General features: G+C 44.4%; 1 protein-coding gene across 1 annotated transcript in view; it reads left to right on the top strand.

Moving 5' to 3' along the window:
• The first annotated feature begins 13,102 nt into the window (after nt 1-13,102).
• GRIP2 (glutamate receptor interacting protein 2) overlaps nt 13,103-19,898 on the top strand; it is a 285,022-nt gene continuing 278,226 nt past the window's right edge. Inside the window, exon 1 of the mRNA XM_037385786.1 lies at nt 13,103-13,251. Coding sequence (XP_037241683.1) covers nt 13,197-13,251 — 55 coding nt within the window. The 5' untranslated portion in view covers nt 13,103-13,196. The remainder of the gene's footprint in view (nt 13,252-19,898) is intronic.

The following is a 19,898-nucleotide window of genomic DNA, read 5'->3' as shown; positions in this document are numbered from 1 at the left end:
TTTTAATCCAGCCCATAGGTATTCATAAAATCCCAGTGAGGGAGGCGTAGCTGGAATGAGAACAGCTCTAAGTTTTGAAGCAAAATCAGCTTAACTTAAAGAAATGAGGTAAAGAAGGGAAGAAATCTGTCTCTGTGTGTACAGTACAGACTCAGTGTGGCTGTGCTATGCTTATTTCTTACTGTGAATCTTTGAAAGCTGTATAAACTACCATGTCTGATCTCAGTCTGCTGATAGCCCTGAATTCCTGGGGAATAATTGATTCAGCACTTCCAATTAGTATGCTGCTCATTTTAGCATGAGGCCTAATTGTGTTTATTTCCACAAAGCTGCATCAACACAAAAAGCTTGTTTATTATTTTTGAGGAAGACGAGGGATCACAGTGGATTGTTCCAAGGGGATTTTGTAGGACACAGTGGCATTTCAGCATCTTGTAAGACTGGTGAGAGATGCTGCACAAATGTAAATTAAATCAGTTGCAAAGCTTTGGTGTGGACTTCTCTTACCACCCCCCTACCAAAACTAGGCTTACAGCAGCCCAAAACCAAATTATATTGATGTTTGGGGGATTTTCTGTTCTGAGACTGATTTTCTTATCACAGGCAAAGGTTTCATCCTACCCTAAGGCTTTGATGTTCTATCTTACTTTCTGCATCTTGGCTTTAAGATGAAATAGAACTGTGGGCAAATAACAGCTGGACATTTTGTAAGATAAGCCATAGTGCTAGGGCACTGTGTCCTCACACACTTTCCTAGCCACTCAGCATAAGGCAACATACCTATGTTTCTCTGACAGATGGAGAATTTCCTTCTGGTTTTCTTTTTTTGGGCTCTTCATCTCAAAAGTTATCATATGAAAAAATTTGTGCTGTGTCAACAAATACATTTTTTAAAAACAGAGCAAGAACATTTTTTTGCCTTCAATAGTTTGCCATATTCTTGCTTATCTAGAATATTAGTTTGATGAATTTTTGTGTCTGATGTGACACATTTTGTGATGAATTAAATATGTGTGAGGCCACAAATGACTGTGGCACAAGCAAAACTGTTTGCAAACTAATTCTTGTAACATGAGAGATCCAGAAGTATTTCATTCCTTCATAGAAAAGACTGCATCTCTTCCCAAGATAAAGTCCCAGCGTATCTTTTTCTGCTTACTTCTCTATATTTTCCTAAAGGCATACAAAGCACACCCTTGGGTTATATATTTTATCATTGCATTTTCAGAAGTGTTGGATTGCTGCAGCAAAACAAAAAAAACCCACAAAAGCCCTTTGGTAAAAAGTCTAGATGGATGCTATAGATAATTTTTTTTTTCATGAAGACTAAAATTTAAAATCGTTTGAGTGTGTAATTAGCAGGTGTGCAGGTTAGGAGAAAAGTTGTAATTCTTTGATTAAATGTTTGAGGGATTTTGCATGATCCTAGGCAGAAAGTAAAAAAACAGAAGTGGTGCATAATAATAGGGTTTAACCTTTCCCTGGCACACATGTGGCTCTCTTTGCCTCTTGGGTCACAAGCTGCAATGCCAGACTGCTTTTGTGCTAGCTTATATTTGCTTGCAAACCATGAAATGGGCACAGAGGACAAATCTGATGGTGACAATGCTAAGTTGAAATGAGATCTAAAGTAGCCTTGTCCTGTTCTATGGAAACCTGTATTTTATGTACAGTTTTATAATGCTCTTGAAATCATCTTGTATCCCCTCTTCTCTCTTTGTATGTGTTATGAGAGAGAGGGAGTGTTGTTGTGTGCTACTTGTGTAGAAATTGTAATTCCTCTCCAATACAGCTAGAAAGTAGGGATATCTTAAGAGCATTCAACAACTTAGATCAGAAATAGGCTAAATGTCATTCTACAACAGATTCTGTAGGAGGGACATAGTTATTTCAGCTGCAATTAGCTTAGAAAACAGTTATTGATAGCCATGATTTTTTTAGTATGCATCTTAGCAAGCCTTGATGCCTTAAAATGGACATAATAACCTTTCCTTCTTTGGGGACCATGTGTGCATGCTCTGAAGTCTGACATGTATAAGAAAAGATACAGTACCAGTTCAAAAGACGGGTAGGTTTCTTACTATTTTTCTGAACTGAGAGATATAAATACATACATTTTCTAAACTGGAGATATAAGAAGCAAGTAACTTCCAAAGAAAACTGGCTTATAAATTACACTGCGGGGTGGCTGTGGATACTTTCATCCTCTGAACAGGAAGCCTCAGGTGATGGGCTACATTGTGTCGTCAATATATTGTTGTCTGTGGTTTCTGTGCAGCTGGCATAAAAGACAAACACGCCTTTTAAGGAATTGCTCTGCTCCTTGAGATTTACCCATTCATCTGTCCATCCTTCTCTCGCCATCTGTTTCTTGCACTGTGGACATGTGAAGTTGCTCCATCCCTGCAGCAAAATGCAGCCTGGATGGTTCACAATCAGGCTTTCACATGAAACAGAGTTTTCCTGTCTTTGCAAGCATAGATGAACTTGCCTCTCCTTCAAGGTGTAGCCCTATAAAGAAGCTGAATTTTGCATTCCAGCTGCACATCTGCAAGCTCCTTCAAGATACTAGACTTGTATTTCTTTGTTTCTATGTCTGGGATGCCAGGCTGGAGGAAGAGCCTTGTTTTTTGTCTGCAGAGAATGCAGGACAGAGGTAAGGCAAGAGGGGAATGTGACAGTGAAGGGGAAGACTATCATCTAGGGGATGCTCATGAGAAGGAGTTGAATTCAATGATCCTTTTTCTACTCAAAAATATTGCTGAAGCTGCAGGATATATCCCGAAACTTTTGACTTTTTATTTAAAAAATCAAACAAAACCCTACAATAGTTTTCCAATTACAAAGCGTATTTTTAACCTGAAATCTTTTCCTCTTCTGAAGTACTAATTCGTATCTCCAAGAGGATGTTGTTAATGAATGCATGTCTGCTTTGCTTACAGCTCTGTCTTTAATCTGAACGTGGCCTAGCAGATACAGCTTTTACAGTGGTAAAGTTGTATCTATTAAAAGGCATCTACCAGAGCATAACAATTGGCAGTTTTGAAACTCATGTACCTACTTCATGCTCTGCTTTTCTTCTTTTAAAGAAAACACTGAGATATTGATTGTGTCAGGTAGACAGACGCATGATTGTTGTAGCCACAACTTTCCAAAGAGGCTACTTTCTAGCTTTGAGTTTAAACCCTGTTATTTATGTTCATTTAGTGTCAGGGTGATGATGCGGGCTGTATTTATGTCACCCTCACTGCCTGTGAAATGCTTCTGTGTATATATCCCACTATTTGAGCTGAATTATTTTCAACCAGCAGGTTCATGGCAGCAAATTCAGGTTTCCTGACATGGTGGCAGGAATCTGGGTCCTGTAGCACATTGCTACACTACTTTGGAAGAGGGGGGATAATTTACATTTACTTGTGCTAGCACAATATTGTTGAATTGCTGTTGGTGATTTTAAACATATATTGAATGGTATCATTACAGTGTGAACTGAGCGGGATTTCAGTTCAGTACAAAGCAGCATGGGTTTTTTTCCTTACAACCACAGAAAACTAGCCCGAGGTTTCTCATTTGTCTTCTGAGGCTAGAAACACCAAAGCATGTGTCTGTTTTAAGAATAAGTGTATATATATTAAAAAGTCTTTGTTCTGCTGGTTATCAATGATCCTTGAATGGTACTTCGAGATGCAGACATGAAGACATCCCTTCTGTATATTTTCTGTTTATGCAGGGTCTAGTTCTTGACACTGAGCAGGTGATGGGCTGGCATAATAGAGCAAATTATGGCTCTGTGTGATTTCCTGATGCATTGGAATGATTAAATCTGTATAATTGGGCAGGACATATCTCTGGCATATGATCATTTTTACCTTGATGCACCGGAGAGATTTTAATCGGCATAATTGGGTATGGAGTTTCTCTACCATATGGGCATTGGTTACCTAGCAGTCATCTGCCATATGCCTGGATAGATGGCCAAGTGGCAGCTGTGATTCATTTATTAAGCGGACAAAACTATCCTGTACATATATTCCTTTTTTGATATTCTGGTAGTGCTGCTGTTTAGATGTTTTAGAACCAAGGGACTTTTTTCCCTCATATAGCTCAAAGCCTTGATCTGTTCTCGTTTGGATTCCTTTTTGTTTTTAGCAGTCAGATTTATCTGCAATCAAATGTTCTTTCACTATCCATCATCTCATCAATTGCCCCCAAAACATGAAGTGAAGGAGATAAGTTCTCTTTCTGGACAAAGTAGTTGAGCACTGTGCGGGTTTGAGTTGATGCTCGAAAGGCTGTATAGCAAAATCTTTCCCAGGAAGAGAGCAGCATCTAAGGAAGAAAGGGATAGCTGTGGATGGCTCACTCCCAGCTTCCCTCTGCAGCAATGTCGCGGAGCTGTCACTCGTGCTAGTAATGGGATCGCAATGCGGTAGATGGCACTATGAGACTGTTATTAAAGCCACGTAGTTAATCTCTCAGCGGTACCGTGAGCACTTAGCAGAGGTTACCTTACATAAATTAGCATTTCTCCTTGCAGTTCCCTGTCATCTCTCCAGCATTTGAGGATTAAACTGGTTTCTTCTCCCCATTCCTCCAGTCCCGTACATGTAAAGTTAGGTGAGAAATAAGACAAGTGAAGAACCCAGCTAGAAGAGCTGACCCTGGATTTCAGGGTGCCAGTTCAAATTCTGCATGGGTTAGTGGGACTGGAGTTTTGGCTTCTGCTTTGGCCAGCTCTCTGAAATAAAAGTTGGACAAGTGCTTGTATGTTAAGTAGCGTGAGCAGCTGCCACCCTTTCAAACTCACAGCTGACTGGCTTTGCTAGGGATAAGACTGAAGATTAAGTGTGGTATTCTCCAACAGAGCTGTTAGCTTTGGAGGGACATGAAAATACACACCCTAAGGAAATTCACATTTCTCTTGCTTGAGTGATCCCTGTCTGGCTGTTGAACAGGACTCCAGGGCAGGCCTCCTGATACAAAGGTTACTAAAAATAGAAGCCCGGAAGGCACCAAAGTGTTGCTATATGTATCACAAAAGAAAGCTTAGAGTTATTATAGATGTTATTTTAGAAATAATTGAGAAAAGAAATATTGAGTCTCTGTACATAGAGAGATTGGAAGTGTGTGTGTGGCACTGCTGTCATTAGTCAAATATAGACAAGTGGAATGAGAACTAGAATAATACTTCAAAATGAATAACTACATCAGGCAGAAGTCCAATGATTGCTTTATTAAAGCCTTGATGAGTGCCAAGCAGCTCCTCAGCTATACCAAGGAGCTGTACAAAATGTAAATTCAAGTATTTTATGAAACACTGGAGGAGGAAGCCTACGTTACATGGAAGTGAAGGGGGCTTTACATTTTTTAACTCTTGCCCACAGTACTTGTTTCCTTGCCAGCTAGTTTGGGAGAGATCAGAACACTGAAATGCTGATTACTGTCTTTTTCCATCCCCTTGAATGTACATGTGAAAATACAGAGTGTTTCCATTAAGACCAACAGTCAATATCAATGATTTGCAACTGTCTTGCCTCCTTCTCTGATCTGAAATAGACTGTAGTCATTAATGTGTTACTGACAGCTGGAGCTGGGTCACAGTAAGAAGGACGAAGAAGCAAGACAGTCATAGTAATGGCTTTTAGCATATGTTGACAGAGCTGTAGTGTTGCTTTCTGCACTCTGCTCATTTCTCAAACTGCTTCTGTTCACCAACCAGAAAAAAGAAAAACATTGAATTTTATCTAGTGACAATATTGAAAGCAAATGCTGATGTTCCTTTACTGAGAGATGGATGGATAGTGTTTCTCTGCTTACTATCAAGGGCAATAGTTGCAACTGTTTTTTGGTGGAACAGATGAGTGCTTAATGCCAGCTCTGGTTTAAGGAAAGCTCGGGAGCCTGAGACTGTGGCATGAATAAGAGTGGGTCCAAGCCTGTCTCCATGTCCTGAGCCACCTCTCACTGATGCGCAAATGCTAAACAAGTCTGAGGTGAGTTTCATAGCTCCTAGTTCATGGGGTCTGGATGGAGCAGGATCAGCAGGACCATACAAGTCCCAGTCAAACCTGCCAGCTGTTGTCCTGAGTCTGATTGTCCTGAGCACCTGGGTTGGTTGGTCTTGTCCTCCGTTCCCTTCCAGTGTAGTTGTAAATGGAGTTCTGGGCATGGCAGATACTGCTGTCACATTAATAGATGGCACAGAAGTACTTCTGCTACATATTTTTTCCGTAGTTGTTAAAAGACACTAAGCTATTACTGGGAGAAATGACAAACAGCAGGTGAGCAACCTTTTTTACTTGCACAGCTGGTAACCAAGAAAGATGCCATTTGGCGGTATAGGGACAGCTTAAAGATCCTTCCCCATATTGAAAAATTTGTCAATCAGGAAATCAAAGCAAAATGTAGAGCATGTCCTAATTGGAAACTTTCGTAGGCTGAGATCTGTCTAATACCTGGGGTTCTTGGTGGTGCAGAACCAACTGTCCTGAACCTGATAACTCTTTCTCTTAACCGATTTGTAAAACTTCCCTGAGGCACCTCTGCAATGAGGAGCAGAGATGAAACCGTATGTAGCCAGAGGCAAATCTTGCTGCTACTTGAATGCCTGGAATGAAAACCTTTATATACAGAGGGATGGTATGGGGATCTTTACTGTGGGTAAACAGTCATAAGCGCTGTTCTTGCTTGACAGGGTTATGTGACTCATGAAGGTAAACACTTAGATATGTTGCAAACGGGTGATGTTTTATTAGTGATTCTGTGTGTGTGTGTCTAAGGGGAAAGATGGTGTGTACAAGGGAGAAATTAACAAGCAAAAAAGGGAAGGAGGGCATTGTGAAAGCAATTTTGAAAGGAAAAGAAAATATTTCCAGCAATAGCATCTTTAATCGCAAGTTAGAAAAGTGGCTTTTGCATTGCTGTGACTGAGTAAGTTCAGGCTTGGTTTTTAAATTCTATACTTCTAAGTAAGTCCATATCATGCAGTAACTTCACAGTAACCCCAATAAAGCTGTCCACTGGCTGTCCTGAGGAGGCCTTCACACAGGATGGGACTAAATGGCGTTGTGTCTTATGTTGTACAGTTGTAAGCAAATACTAACAGTAGTAAACAACTGTATCAGCTGCTGGTGCTTCAGGCTCTGCTGACTGCTTGCATTGGGAGGGTACACAGAATAACATGTAATATACACAGTCACCTCGGTGTATTGAATTTCTGACATGTGCCTCAATAGCCTGGGAATCAATAGGCAGCAGCTGCAGTGGACCTCTGGGCACTGCACAACCTTCACAACCCTAAACCCTGCTATTAGCAGGGCAGGAGGTATGGACCTCTAAGTCTTCCTTAAACACTGATGTTTTTGGGCAAGCAGTGAGAAAGATGCAAAGCTTCTCTGGATTTTTTTTTGCTAGGCTGTGTAGTCCTCCCAGCACCATCTTGCTTGTTGCTAGGTCACTGATGTGTAAATGTGGAGAATGTCTGTAGTGGAGCACTGGCAGTAAGTGACGAGATCATGTTTGGGAACACAAGGTGGACATCCAGTCCAGTGTTGTTGGCAGAAAAGATATTTGACGTTTGTGACTTGCTCTAAACAGCATCTAGAAGTTAAGAACCCTCAAAGGAAGGAAAGCCAAAGCTCTGGGACTAGCATCAGCCCAGCAGTCAGGTCAGCAAAGACAGACCTCGTGCCCAGGAGAAGAGACCTGATGACAGTGCTGTTGCAGGAGGAGGAAAGCGAAGTGGAGATACCTCATATCAGTGGGTTTGCTGGCTGGCAGACAGCCTCACTGCTTCAGTGCTCAGAGCTTGTTGCACACTTAGTTTTCAGGGCTCTTGCAGAACAAAGATGACTTTGGAAGGAGGTGAGGAAGGAAAGAAGGTGGAGAAGGAGGATCTTAGCCTCTTCATGCTTATGCTGTAATTTCCAAGGAAGGAGGTGAGGAACCAGCTTTGGAGCAACTCCAAGTGTTTGGGACAGAAACAAGGAGCACCTGAGCTCCCTTCCAGCAGGAACAGAGCACAGCAGTGACCATATCCTCACAGTGCCTGTAAATGGGGTATGTACTTGTGTCAGTGAAATCCAAGGACATTCTCTCTGTCTGTCTAAAAGCTATTCAGCCTTTCAGAGAGATGAGTATCACTCAGAAGAGGGAGAATGACAGATTGCTTTCATTTTTCAAAACCTAGTTGGACATGAGTATTTCTGCAGAAGTACGTAGTATGAATGTACGCCCTGAAGTTTCTAACAGGAAGCAGGCAACAACAACAACAACAACAAAAAAGCAGGTGAACTGTTTGCACTGCCAGTGTTTAAGGCAAAACAGAACCAAGTTAGGTTAGTAAGTAAACTTGCTATGAATCAACCTCTGGTGGTGGTAGGAAAATGAAGATAATCCATTTTAAAACTGCCTTTAATCTTCTTCCGTGACAGGATTATTTTTAAATTCCATGATCTCAATGCTGTTCACTGCTGTCTGTGGGTTATGGGACACACAACTGCATACAAGTGAGAGTGTAGCAGTCTTCAGTGAAATAAACCCGTTCTGGCGCTGCGTTGTGACAGAGATTTATGCCTTGTACCCCCAGTCGCAGTGCACATGCCTGGGATGTGAAAGTAGAGACTGGCTCTTTGTTAGAGCAGCTGTGTGCTATTTACATGTCATGGTGGGATGGAAATACATTGCCCATAGTCCCCTGTCCCCCCCACATACAGTTGTAAGGATACAGGGTGCACTGCTTCAACACTCAGCAGAGTAGCCCAGCCTTGGTAGAGAAAGAAATTTTTTTTTCCTTTTTTTTACTTAAGTCCAGGAGGGGGAGAGAGAAAGGAAAAGGTTATTCAAGATACCTAAATAGATTTCCTTTGTGCAGGACTACATAGGTCAAAGTAATTTCTAGCTTGATCTTAACTATTGAATGCTGCCAGGCAGTAGCAGTAGGTCAATATGGGAGGAAAAAGCCCACAGCCCTCTCTGTTTCCCTGGATGGTTTCATGATGCCTCCAGATCACTGTTGAAACAGTGTGGCCTCGGGGGGGTGTCACCTCAACTACTGGTACATTTTCACTCCCAGTCAAGCTGCTGGGAATGGTGGGATGCAGAACACCACTCCTAAGGGACTCCCAAGTGCCAGATCACCACTGACTCAGAAATCGCAAAAGGGGAACTCTCAAGTCACTTGGTTTGGGGCTGAAAGTGAAGGTTGTCTCATTTCACTAACTTTCCTCATTGCAGGGAGTCAGCTTATTCTCATTGTGGGATGAGGAAGTGAGTGACCTCCAAGGTGAGGGAACACATGACAGAAGAATTTGCTGGAGATGTCTGGAGTCTTGTAGATCAAGGATAAAATGGAAGCTAAAAGGCCTAGACATTCTCCCTTAACCCTTGCAGTTTAATAATGGGATTTGTACTTGGGAGCCTCCTCTCACCACACATGCAGTATCACTGTCTGCTTACTACCCTGTGCATACAGTGTTCAGAAAAGTGTGAGATCTATCTGACTTGAAAAGCCTGGTTTGCATGCTCGGTCAGGCCTGAACCTTTGCTCAGTAGCCATCTCCTGAGACTGGAAAACATGGTGTTTTCATCTTTAATTTTTACAGCTTTAGCGGTACTTAGAAGAATAGTAGATGTAACTCCCTCCTCTCATACGCCAAAGAAAGCTGCTGGGAGGGAGGTGCAGAACTTGAAGTTACCTAGGATTATAGATACTATGTTCTTTACAAACCCATTAAGAGCAAACCTGCAACTCCAGACCTACCGTCATTCCTCCAGTCATTTTGTTCTGAACTGTGCTGCTTGTTTAGGCTGCAGGCACTGCAGGGCAGATACCTTACTTTTTGCCCAACATACAAGCAGCTGGGATTTCAGCCATGTTTTACTCCGTGTGCAAGGACCACCAGCTGGTGAAACAGTCCATGCACAGGGCATAGTTCAGTCCTCAGTTGATCAAAACAGGTCATCCTGTCCCAGGGCGTGTGGCTAAAGAGGAATCTTTGCCTCATAAATTTGGTTTGATAACCATTTCTGCAGGACGGTGCAGCTGAGTGGGAGAACAGTAGCACCTTCTAAAGTTGTGGCGGTATCCATGTCACAGTGGTGCCCGAAGTCCTACAGCTGGACAGCTGTCATATAGACAGATTAGACACTGCTCAGGCTTATGGATATTCACTTCTAAGGTTTCCTGTGGACCTTCTGCTGCTTGAAATATCCCTCCATGACTTCCCTCTGAAGATGTACCATAGCATCTGTCTTGCATTGATTCTGCTTATGAATTCACTACCAGTATTTTTAGCAATGTTTTGTTTTCTCTAACAGTTTCCCATGTGAGTACTGAAGTCAGGCTAATGTCCAGCGCTTCAGAAAATCTCACCACACTAGCTTTGGCTCTTTCTATAATAATGTATATGTCAAATCATCAATTGTTAAAAGCCCTGAGCTACATTTTCAGCTAGTAACATGCCTCCTATTTTCATGTTTCTGTGGCACCAATGTCCTTCAAAAGTACTACCATTGTAGCCATGGTGCTCTAAGGAGATTTAAGGGAAAAAGTCTTTTATGAGATCAGCCAGTGTAAATGGCAAAAACAGATGAGCCTTTAGATATAAAAAATGTCAACTTGATCTTACTTTTAAAAAAAGCCCCTTCCTATGTTGTGTTTTCCTTAGACTCTCATTACCTTTCCTGAAAGCAATGCTAGATCAATAATGATCACTTTTCTGGGAATCGTTTTCTAATGCCAAGAATCTGAATATCATCAAGCAATTATAAATTACAGCTGAGGAAACTAAGGCATAGAAAGGACAGGTGATTTGCCTGTGTGGGTGATTGAGTCAGTCATAACTCAACAGCGCTTGTCTTTGTGTGCTGGGTTTTAACTACTGAACATCATCTCCTTCCACCAGGATATATGCTGGCTTCAGATTAATCCTTCCCTAAAAAGCTTCTGAGTTTTTCTGTCAGCTCAAAATATTTGGTCCAGATCACAAACCTCCTATAAGTTAGTGTGATATGCCCTGATCCAATCCAACTATGGAGTTATGATTTGTTGCAAGTCCCAAAGGTACCAGGTACACCTGTAATGAAATTACAGGGGGCTGTTTCCCCCAAGGATCAAACTGCAGAAATGTGCTATATTTAGTGCAAAGAAAGGAGCTTATTAAGAAGTTATAGCTGGGTGGGCAGTCAATCCCTACTTAGTTTTCTACTCTGAAGGTGAATGTGGACAAAAAATTATTTTTGTTTCTGTGAAGTTTTCTGTGCTGCTAGTGGGAGATGGGCAGGGCAGAGCTACAGCAGTGCTCCTGACTTCTCAGGAAATCTCCTGTAGAAGTGATGGCTCCAGCTGGAGCAATAAGCCTTCAGGTGCCATCACTCCAATCACTGTCGTTGGAACTAATGGGTAACTCCCTGGCTCCAACGTGCAAGGGAGTCAGCCCTACAGCACGGCTACTCTCTGCTGTGAAGGGAACCGGGCAGTTCTCAGGCATTGCATGCTGCTGTCTACCCTCTGCAGTGTTGCAAACTTACGCTTAAAAGAAGAGGGCTGTTCTCATGTGTTTGCAGTTATCCCAGCTTAAGTCACTGGGAGAACACACTACTTACTGTTAGTAACTTTGAAACAGATCCTCTACAGCCCAGCTTCCATGTGGCTCTTCAAGAACCTGGGAGAGTGAAATAATAATAATAAAAAAAATTAGCTAATTTAAGCATAGGTCTTTAACTCAAATACCTCAGTTAGGATCCTCATCCCTTTCGACTCCCCCAAAGTGCTGGACTTTCGTAGGTTCCTGCTTTCAGCCCCTTTCTGCAGAAACAGGTTTTCTCCCTCAGTGCGCACAGAGCTGCAGGAGGTTGTTGCAAGCTGCCTCTCTGTGAAGTGCCTTTGGGTTGAGTCACTTCAGCTTCCACCAGGCAGTGGAGAGGTTTCCAGACTCCTGCTGCCCAGCTTGGCATATGCCGTGTCACACTTGGCTGCCCTGTAAACCTGGCTGCCAGTGCCTGAAATGGCAAATGCTTCTCGGATGTGAGCTGCAGGCAGAGCATGGAGGGAGAGTCTGCTGCCCCTGAGCAGCCTGCTCGGCTGTCCTGCAACAGCTGCTCAGGGAGGGACTGGAAAAGCTGGTCTGAAATGTAAGTTGAAGTCTTACGTATGGATGTGTACGGATGAACGTATTCCTTTGGTACTGTAGCTGTCCAGTCCAGACCGGGTGGTATCAGATGCTAGCCTTCTGAAATTGAATTAACTTGTGCTATTCCAGGGTGAGCTTGGTCCATAATATTTTAGACGACAGCAGACATTGCACAGAACATTATCACTCTCACAAAGGGTGGTAGAGATGCAGAGTGAGACCTATGAGCCAGCTAATAAAAAGCCTAATGAAGAACAAAAAAAAGCTGCTAGTCATTGCAGAGATATGTTGCCCCCAGGAAATTAAAAACATGATTACCCTAGCACATGCAATAAACATCTCCTTTGTGTCCACGTAAAAGCACTGAGGCGTCTGAAATATTAAGAAACGGCAAAGATGCTTTTTAAGACCCCCCCACCCCTTCAGCTGCTGACAAGTGGGGGTGAAAAAGATGAAATACATCAGCCCGACTATTGTGCAACTTTATTTACCGGAGAACCCTGAGAATAAATGCATGCATCAGTGAGCACACCTGTGTCAGGGCTGCCAGGCAGCTGCCGCTCGTTAGCTGCCGCTCATTACAGGGGAGAGGCGCCAGGTCGGGCGGTACGGCCGATGGACGGCGTGCCCGCCCTGCCTTCCCCGTGCGGCCGTTTGCTCAGCGTCAGCCGGTGATCGGGGACCCGCAGGAAGGCTGGTGCGGGTCCGCGCCCGGTGCGCGGCGGCAGGCGGGGGCGCGTACCGCCCGAGCGGACCCCCCCGGCGGAAAACGTACAACATCTACACAGGCGGGCTACTTGCTGGCCGCCCCCCGCCCCCCGTGCTGGCTCGCCCTCGCCACCCGCGGCTGGCGGGGGGGCCCGGCGCTGCGCCCCGCGGGGCCGTGCGCAGGCGGGGGCGGGCAGCGCCGCTCCCCCCGCCCGGCCCCGCCGCCGCCGCATGCACCGCCCGGCGATAAAGCGGCGGGGAGCCCGGCCGCGCTCGGCAGCGCCGCTCCCGCCGGCCCCCCCGGGCCCCTAGAGCCGAGCCGCTGCCCCGGGGGGCGGCAGCGCTGCCCCTGCCGCGATGCCGGGCTGGAGGAAGAGCCTCGCCCTGTGCCTGCAGCGGATGCAAGAGGACGGTGAGCGCGGCCGGGGGAGAGGAGGCTGGGGATGCTCGGGTTTGCCCTCCGCCTCGCTTTTTCCTTATTTTTTAATTTCTTTTTGTGGGAGGGGGGCAATCCTCTGCTGGCGTGGGGCTCTGTGAATGAAGGGGGTGGAGGGGAGATGTTCTTCGTGCTGGTAAACTTTGCTGCAGCAAATCTGTCCTTCCATCCCCGCGCTGCCTTGGGCTCAGGTCCCCCCGTCCCCCTCTTCTTGAAGTGGTAGGGACAAGCCTGAGTGCGAGGTGGCTGAGCGGTCCTTTCTGGATATCTAGAGGGGCTTGCAGCATCTGAGCTCTAACTTTCTAAAGCTACTGGTGCTGCTATTTTCAGCCGGTAATTTTTCTCAGTGCCCAGCTCCAACTGGGGATTAAAGGGTTTGCGAATTGTACGGAGGACGTGTCGCGGTAATTTGATTCCTATTGTTCTTCTTACTGTTGCTCCCAGTGACTGTGAAGTATTTTGTTTACATGTTCAAGAGTGTGATGTTAAATAAATGCTGGACCTGCAGCTCATAAAAGCCGAGAGAAAGCACCCACAAGGTGGCACAGCAAAAGGGAGGCTCAAATCCTGCACTCTGGCTCTTGGATTTATAGATGAACAGGGATGCGAGTGGTGGGGAAAGTTTATGTCTCCGAAATGAAGTGCAGCTCTAATGAGCCCTAGTAAGGCTCAGGTGGAGGAGCTGATCTGGGATGGGCAGAGGTAAGCAGGAACGTGTCATACCAGTTTCAGCTGCTTTGCTGCAAGCAGTTAACGACTGGGTTTTCTTATGCATCCTTTCCCCTGACTCCCTCTTTAGATCGTGCACTGCTAAGCAGACGTACTAGGTATCTGAAGTGGCACTGTTGCATCATTTGATGCAAGTGATACAAAAATCGAGGAATTCTCATGTCCTGCTGGTTAATAAGTATGGAGAGAAACTGTGCTGTTGGATGCCCTGTAAGGTGTCAGGACAGAGCCATTGAGCTGTTGAGTCTTTGTAATGTTGCTTCCTTGCTCCCACTGCTTTGGGAGAACACAGTTTCTGATGCCGGACTCCTCTGGGACCATGGCTTCCACTCAGAGACTCCATCCACCTGGGACAGAGCTGTTAAAAATCTTGTCCTGTAGAAGAGTAAATCGATCCCCTGTTTGCCACCCTGAGACCTGTTGGTGTGAATTTGACCCTGTTATGGTGCAGTGCTTTGTAATGCTGCTCTGCTGCAGCTGATGGGGATGCTCTTGCACCACTGGACCAGGGATGGCTTCAGGGGCCTTATAAAACATCTACAGCAGCAAGCTCTTGATGTACAGCTGTACTGGGTTAGTGTGTTTGCCAGGTTACTTTCCCTGTGACTTCATATGCACGTACTGGCTCTTGTCTCTGGGGTCTGTGTAATGCCTTTTCTCATTGTCCCTTCCTCTGATTTCAGTCCCAGCACTGCGGTAAGTCTGTGACTGGTGTGCATCCCTTCAAGTATGTTGGGCATTTTCCCTATTGACGTTGCATTTATTTCCACAGATGCCTCAAGAGTAGTTGGTCTTTGGAAGTTACCATTTAGTTAATCACGGAATGGTTTATCTGGAGGAATAAATCTTGCAGGCTCAAGTTGATGTATTGTGTAGAGGAGGAGGTGTATGCTAAAGAACGTGCTGTGAGTTTGTAAGGAACTCTTCCCCCCGCCCCCCCTTTCCCTGAGGTGACCAGTTTGATGGTTGTATTACAGCATCTAACTCTGCAGGGGTAGCAGAGGAGGTACTTGGTAAGGTTTTTGTAGCACTGCAGTGTTAACAGTTATGGTGTGGGGTTTAGCTGGATGCTCAAGAAGGCTTCACATCATGTCATGTGTAGTGCTGCCAGGAAATCTCAGCAGGGTTCTGTTCAGATTTTGTAAGCCAACCTCCAAACAGTCTATGAAGAAATACTGACTTCTGGGTTTCCTTACTCAAAACAAGTTATGTCTGCCTTGTTGGCATCTCCGTGGCTGTGCAGATTTGGTAGGTTTTGTTTCAGATATCTAAGCTGGGGAGCTTCTCCCCAAGGCATGCATGCTGTAGCCCATCAGAGTGTTAACTTCCTCTGAGGACCGCAGTCCTCAAGTTCCTGAAGGAAATGTCGGGGCTTTCAGCAGAAGCACTGTTGTGATTAGAAGAGTGGTATATTTTGGTTACTGAATATTAATGTGATGAGCATCTCTTGCAATTTGCTGCCATTCAGTGCTGGGTTGGAAGCTTCGTTAATCAGAGTTGGTATTCAAAAGGTCAGCCACGGTAAGTCACATAGGGAAATACAAGGTATACATGAACTGTGCTGAAGTATGATTGCCATTTCAAAACATCACCCATAATGAGTTCCCTTATGCATGTTTTGCCTTAAAATTTCTGTTCCTTGAGGAATGGGGGTGACCCCTGACCAGAGTGTTGAAGTTCTTCATGCTGTAATGTATTGTTATTCCCAACCACAAGAGGGTTGTACATGGGATGCGTTACTCCTTGCTCTGTTTCATGTAGAAAAAAAATATTTTGTGTTTATGGGTTTGGAGATTGCTGGTGGAAAATGTGTTCCCTCCAGCCTGTACTGATAACAGCCCTGCTGCTCCTAAGTCAGGGGGTTGATTTGCTTCTCTCTGTGTGGCTGTGGAGTTGTCTCACACCTGGGATCGGAGGTTAGAGCATGCAGCCTGGCAGTTCCGTCCATTGCTGTATGTACAGAGCTGTGCAGCCAGATCTTGTGCTGATTTACCTTCCTGACAGCTAGTCCTCTCTCAGGGCAGCAGCGAGAGCTAGCTGTTCATGCCAGACCCTTTGCCATCCTGATTTCCTCCCCCCCCTTGTGCTGCTGTTCTTTATGTGAGGTCTGCGGGATCTGCACTGTGTTCTTGCTGCTTCCAGTAGCACAAGAAGCAAAGGCTAATTTCTGCTTTGGGAGCATGAATGTATGTGGGCAGGTGGGAAACTCTCTAGGGATTTTGGCACATCTGAGTGGTTGTGGAAACTGGATGCCTAGGAAGGATAAACTATCTGCAGACTGAGCAGTGTGGAGATGGTTTAATCCCAACTGATGAAAATAAGTGTTATCTAGATGCGTATGACTTGTATAACATGGGTCACAGTAGTGGGCAGACACTCTTTGCTAAACTGGAGACCTCTTTCTGCTTCTGTTGGGAGGGAATACAGAGTCTGAGTAAATTTAGGTTGTTGATGTAATTCCCCTTCTTCCTCCGCATGGTTTTCCTTCAGTAAAACCAGAAAACTTGACTCTCACCTTAAAACTCCAGTATGATGCCTTATTGAAAAAAAACCAAAACCCCAAACAAGAAACCACAAAATCCAAGCCTGTAGACTGTTGTAATGGGATTAGAAGATATGAAGTGAGTTATCCACCCGTTGCATGAATTGTGGGGCATCAGGGAAGGGTCAACACAGACCTGCTCGGAAAAGTGACAATATTGCAGGATTGCGATGCTGCTGTTTGCTTCCTTCCCTTGTGTAGTGCTCCATCGGGTTACCTTGGAAACAGTTGTAGGAGCACACGGGTATTTTGCTGCTGTGCAGCCATGGGCAGCGGTGTCCTGCGGTGCGTGGGGAAAGGGAAGCCCCTCCTGGTGCATGTTGATGTGCAGGATGAGGGCAACAAAGTAAAAACCCGCTGCAAGATCTCCCTTTCTGCCTGCCTTATCTTGCTGCAGGTGTAATTTGGCAGGACCGGGACCCAGGGGAAAACTTAGCAGGGGGGTGGTTTTGCATGGTTTTGGCAGAGCTATTTAAATTTTTATAATGGGAAGGTAAAAATATCACAGCAGTCTGTCTTGAGGGGCTTTATAACAGCTGGGCTATAAACATCAGCTTTTTATTCTGTCCTCAGAACAGCATATTGGGATGTTTTGCTCCATACCTGTGAAACTATAATTATGACTGGAAATGGGATTCTCCTTGATGTATGTGATTAAGTAAAGAAGAAACATTCCAATAAGATGGATATTTTCTAGTTATGCATGACTAGCTGAAAATTAGATCTTTCATTGAGTTCCATGTTATTTGTGATACGCACATGTGACGTGTGGAATAACTAAAATAGAGTAACTGTTAAAAATGATGTGAATTGTGTTCTGTTTTCTTACTCATCAACATTTTGATCTTGCAAGCTGTGTGGTGTGCATAACTTGAAATCAGTTGAACTATTCCGCTGCTTAAGATTGTTTGCTCTTGTGCTTGCCACATCAGAAATAATTCGGTTATTCAGAATTCAGGTTTTTGTATTTATCACGCTGTCTTAGGACCATCTTTCAGTGCCAGGTTGAGTGTGTTCAGTTTTAATACGTTGCCTTACAGCGTCCTTTTGTCCAAACCTACAATGATGGGATCTATTTTACTGGTACTTAATTTTCAGTGAAGAAAATCAGCTGGGTGGCTGTTGCTTAAATAGTGTGCAATTGAACTGCTCTGCAGCTGAAGAGCTGTTATGTCTATCTGCTGAGTGCTGTGTATTAATATATTCCTGCATGCGATACTCTTACAGTGCATCCAAGCTTTGTCAGAGACGAGGACTTGCATGCACAGCGTTCGGGAATTTATGGGCTGCTGTTTGTTGGTAATACTCATTATACAGGCCACTGCTTTTAAACAAAGTGTAAAAATAGAGGTTCTGACCCTCCAGTGAAGTGTGGTGGGGAATTAGGATCGCTTGAAGGCTGTGGTGGTAATGCTTAAGGGATAATGGTCATTCATCAAACTGATGGGACAGCCAGAGCAAATCCTGCTAGGCTTTGATGGGGTCTTTTTTTGTTCATTAATATGTTGATGTGGATTTGGCATCCATCGAGTGCGGGAGTAATAGCTGCACCCAGCGCTCTGCTTGCCTGCTCCCCTCCTTGCTGGCTGTCACACTGCACTGAGTTTGGGCTGCTGCTTTTGATCCTGTACTTCAACAATCATCAAATTTAGCTCTGATTGAGAAGTTGTGTGCAACTTGGGGATGAGGCCACAAAGGTTTTACAGAATGACTCTAAAGCCTCGTTGGAATTCAGTTAAAGACAGATTCATCGTTTCTCTGCTTTTGAAGTGGTCTGCCAGATTTTACAATCCAAGTGTCATTCTGTATTCACAGAACTTGGCTGTACGAAAGTGGATGGACACTGTGCAGTTCTGCTCTCTCTCGCTTAAGCTGTTATATTCTGTAGGGCTCCTTGCAAAGGAGTCTTAGCAATATTGAGTGATGCTGCTCAATGCTGAGCAAATGCATCACCTGCAGTGGTTTGGCATGCTCTCCCTTTAGAGGTGCCAAGGTTGGAAAGTGTGGAGGGAACCTTTCAGAAAGCTGAAGACCTTGATGGAAACTATGAATTGTGGTAGCCAGGAGAATTTCATGGTGAGAGGAACTGCTAGATCCATCTGGATTCAGGCCATGCCTGTTGTTTTCCAGTCCTGTTGGTGTTGCTGCGGGCTCATGCCAAGCATATTGGAAAAGCATGTGGGCAATTCCCAGGAAATGGGCATGGTCTTTGAAACTGCTCCAGTCTTGACCTGTGATTGCAGCTGCTGACTCAGGGGTCTTCTGATGCCCTGGGCTGCATGGAGATGAAGATTGCTGAGGTTAAACTGGGGTGTGTGGCAAGTTTGAGGTAGATGATTTGCTCCACCTTTTTTTTTTTTTTGTTGTTGTTGTTTACTGTTTGTCTCTTCTAAGTAGATGCCAAGTGCAGGGCAGCTGCTTAGTTATAGCCACAGCCAGATCCTTGTTGAGCCAAAGTCAGGTTGTCTCTATAGGCCTTCCTATGGGTGTCCTGTTTTAGAATAAAAATGACTATTTTGTTAATTATTTGACTTTATTACAGTGCAATAAAACTACTTACTTTGAAACAGAATTGAATTTATAGAGGTATAAATATAGTAGAATAATTATCAGGTTATAGTTCTATTGAAAGTATCCCTTTGAAGATGAGCCCTAAGACAGTGAATTGGGCATTTTTGGAGCTCTGCATCACATAATTGGAGCCATTTCTTAAAAAGTGAGTCCTAACACTGAAGTTCAGAGCAGTGATCTGTGCCTGAAAGGCTTGTGTAATGTCTAGAGCAAGTAAAAAACTTGCTGTGTTTTTTCCCCACAGTGATCTCTCTTCCCAGAGAGGCTGCACATCTGTTCCAGTGGATGCTGGAGATGACCCTGCGTGTATGGGAACTGCTCCTGCACGCACATCTTGGGCCAAATGCAGTTAGACCATGTAAACATCTGTTTGTGTTCCTGAAATAAGTACAGCTACTGTGGATTGACGCTGGTGTAACTGGGGTTGGAGTCTAGGCAGTATTTGATCTGGAAAAAGAAGTAAACAAGTCCCATTCTGATGGCCTCTATAAATGGCAGCTTCTCTTCTGCAGTGATTGGCCTGGGATAAAACACCTAGTCTTGGAAGGGTCTGCATTTTGTCCACTTATACTTGATCTTCTCATGGACTCCTTCCATTGAGAAGGAAAGTAATTCCACTGTCAATTTAAAATTCGGGTAGGATTGTTTTTTTCAGCCCTCTTGTTTTGTCAAGAGAATGAATTGGCTTCCCCCGCCCCCATTACCCCTGCTTTGTCTTTGGAAGATGAAGGAATTCACATAAGATAACTAAAACAAATTTTACAATTATGGTGATTTCCCT

Source organism: Falco rusticolus, chromosome 4 (genome assembly GCF_015220075.1).
Source record: "Falco rusticolus isolate bFalRus1 chromosome 4, bFalRus1.pri, whole genome shotgun sequence".
Lineage (NCBI taxonomy): Eukaryota > Metazoa > Chordata > Aves > Falconiformes > Falconidae > Falco > Falco rusticolus.
Note: the sequence above shows the minus strand (reverse complement) of the source record. Positions and strands in the feature narration are given on the sequence as shown.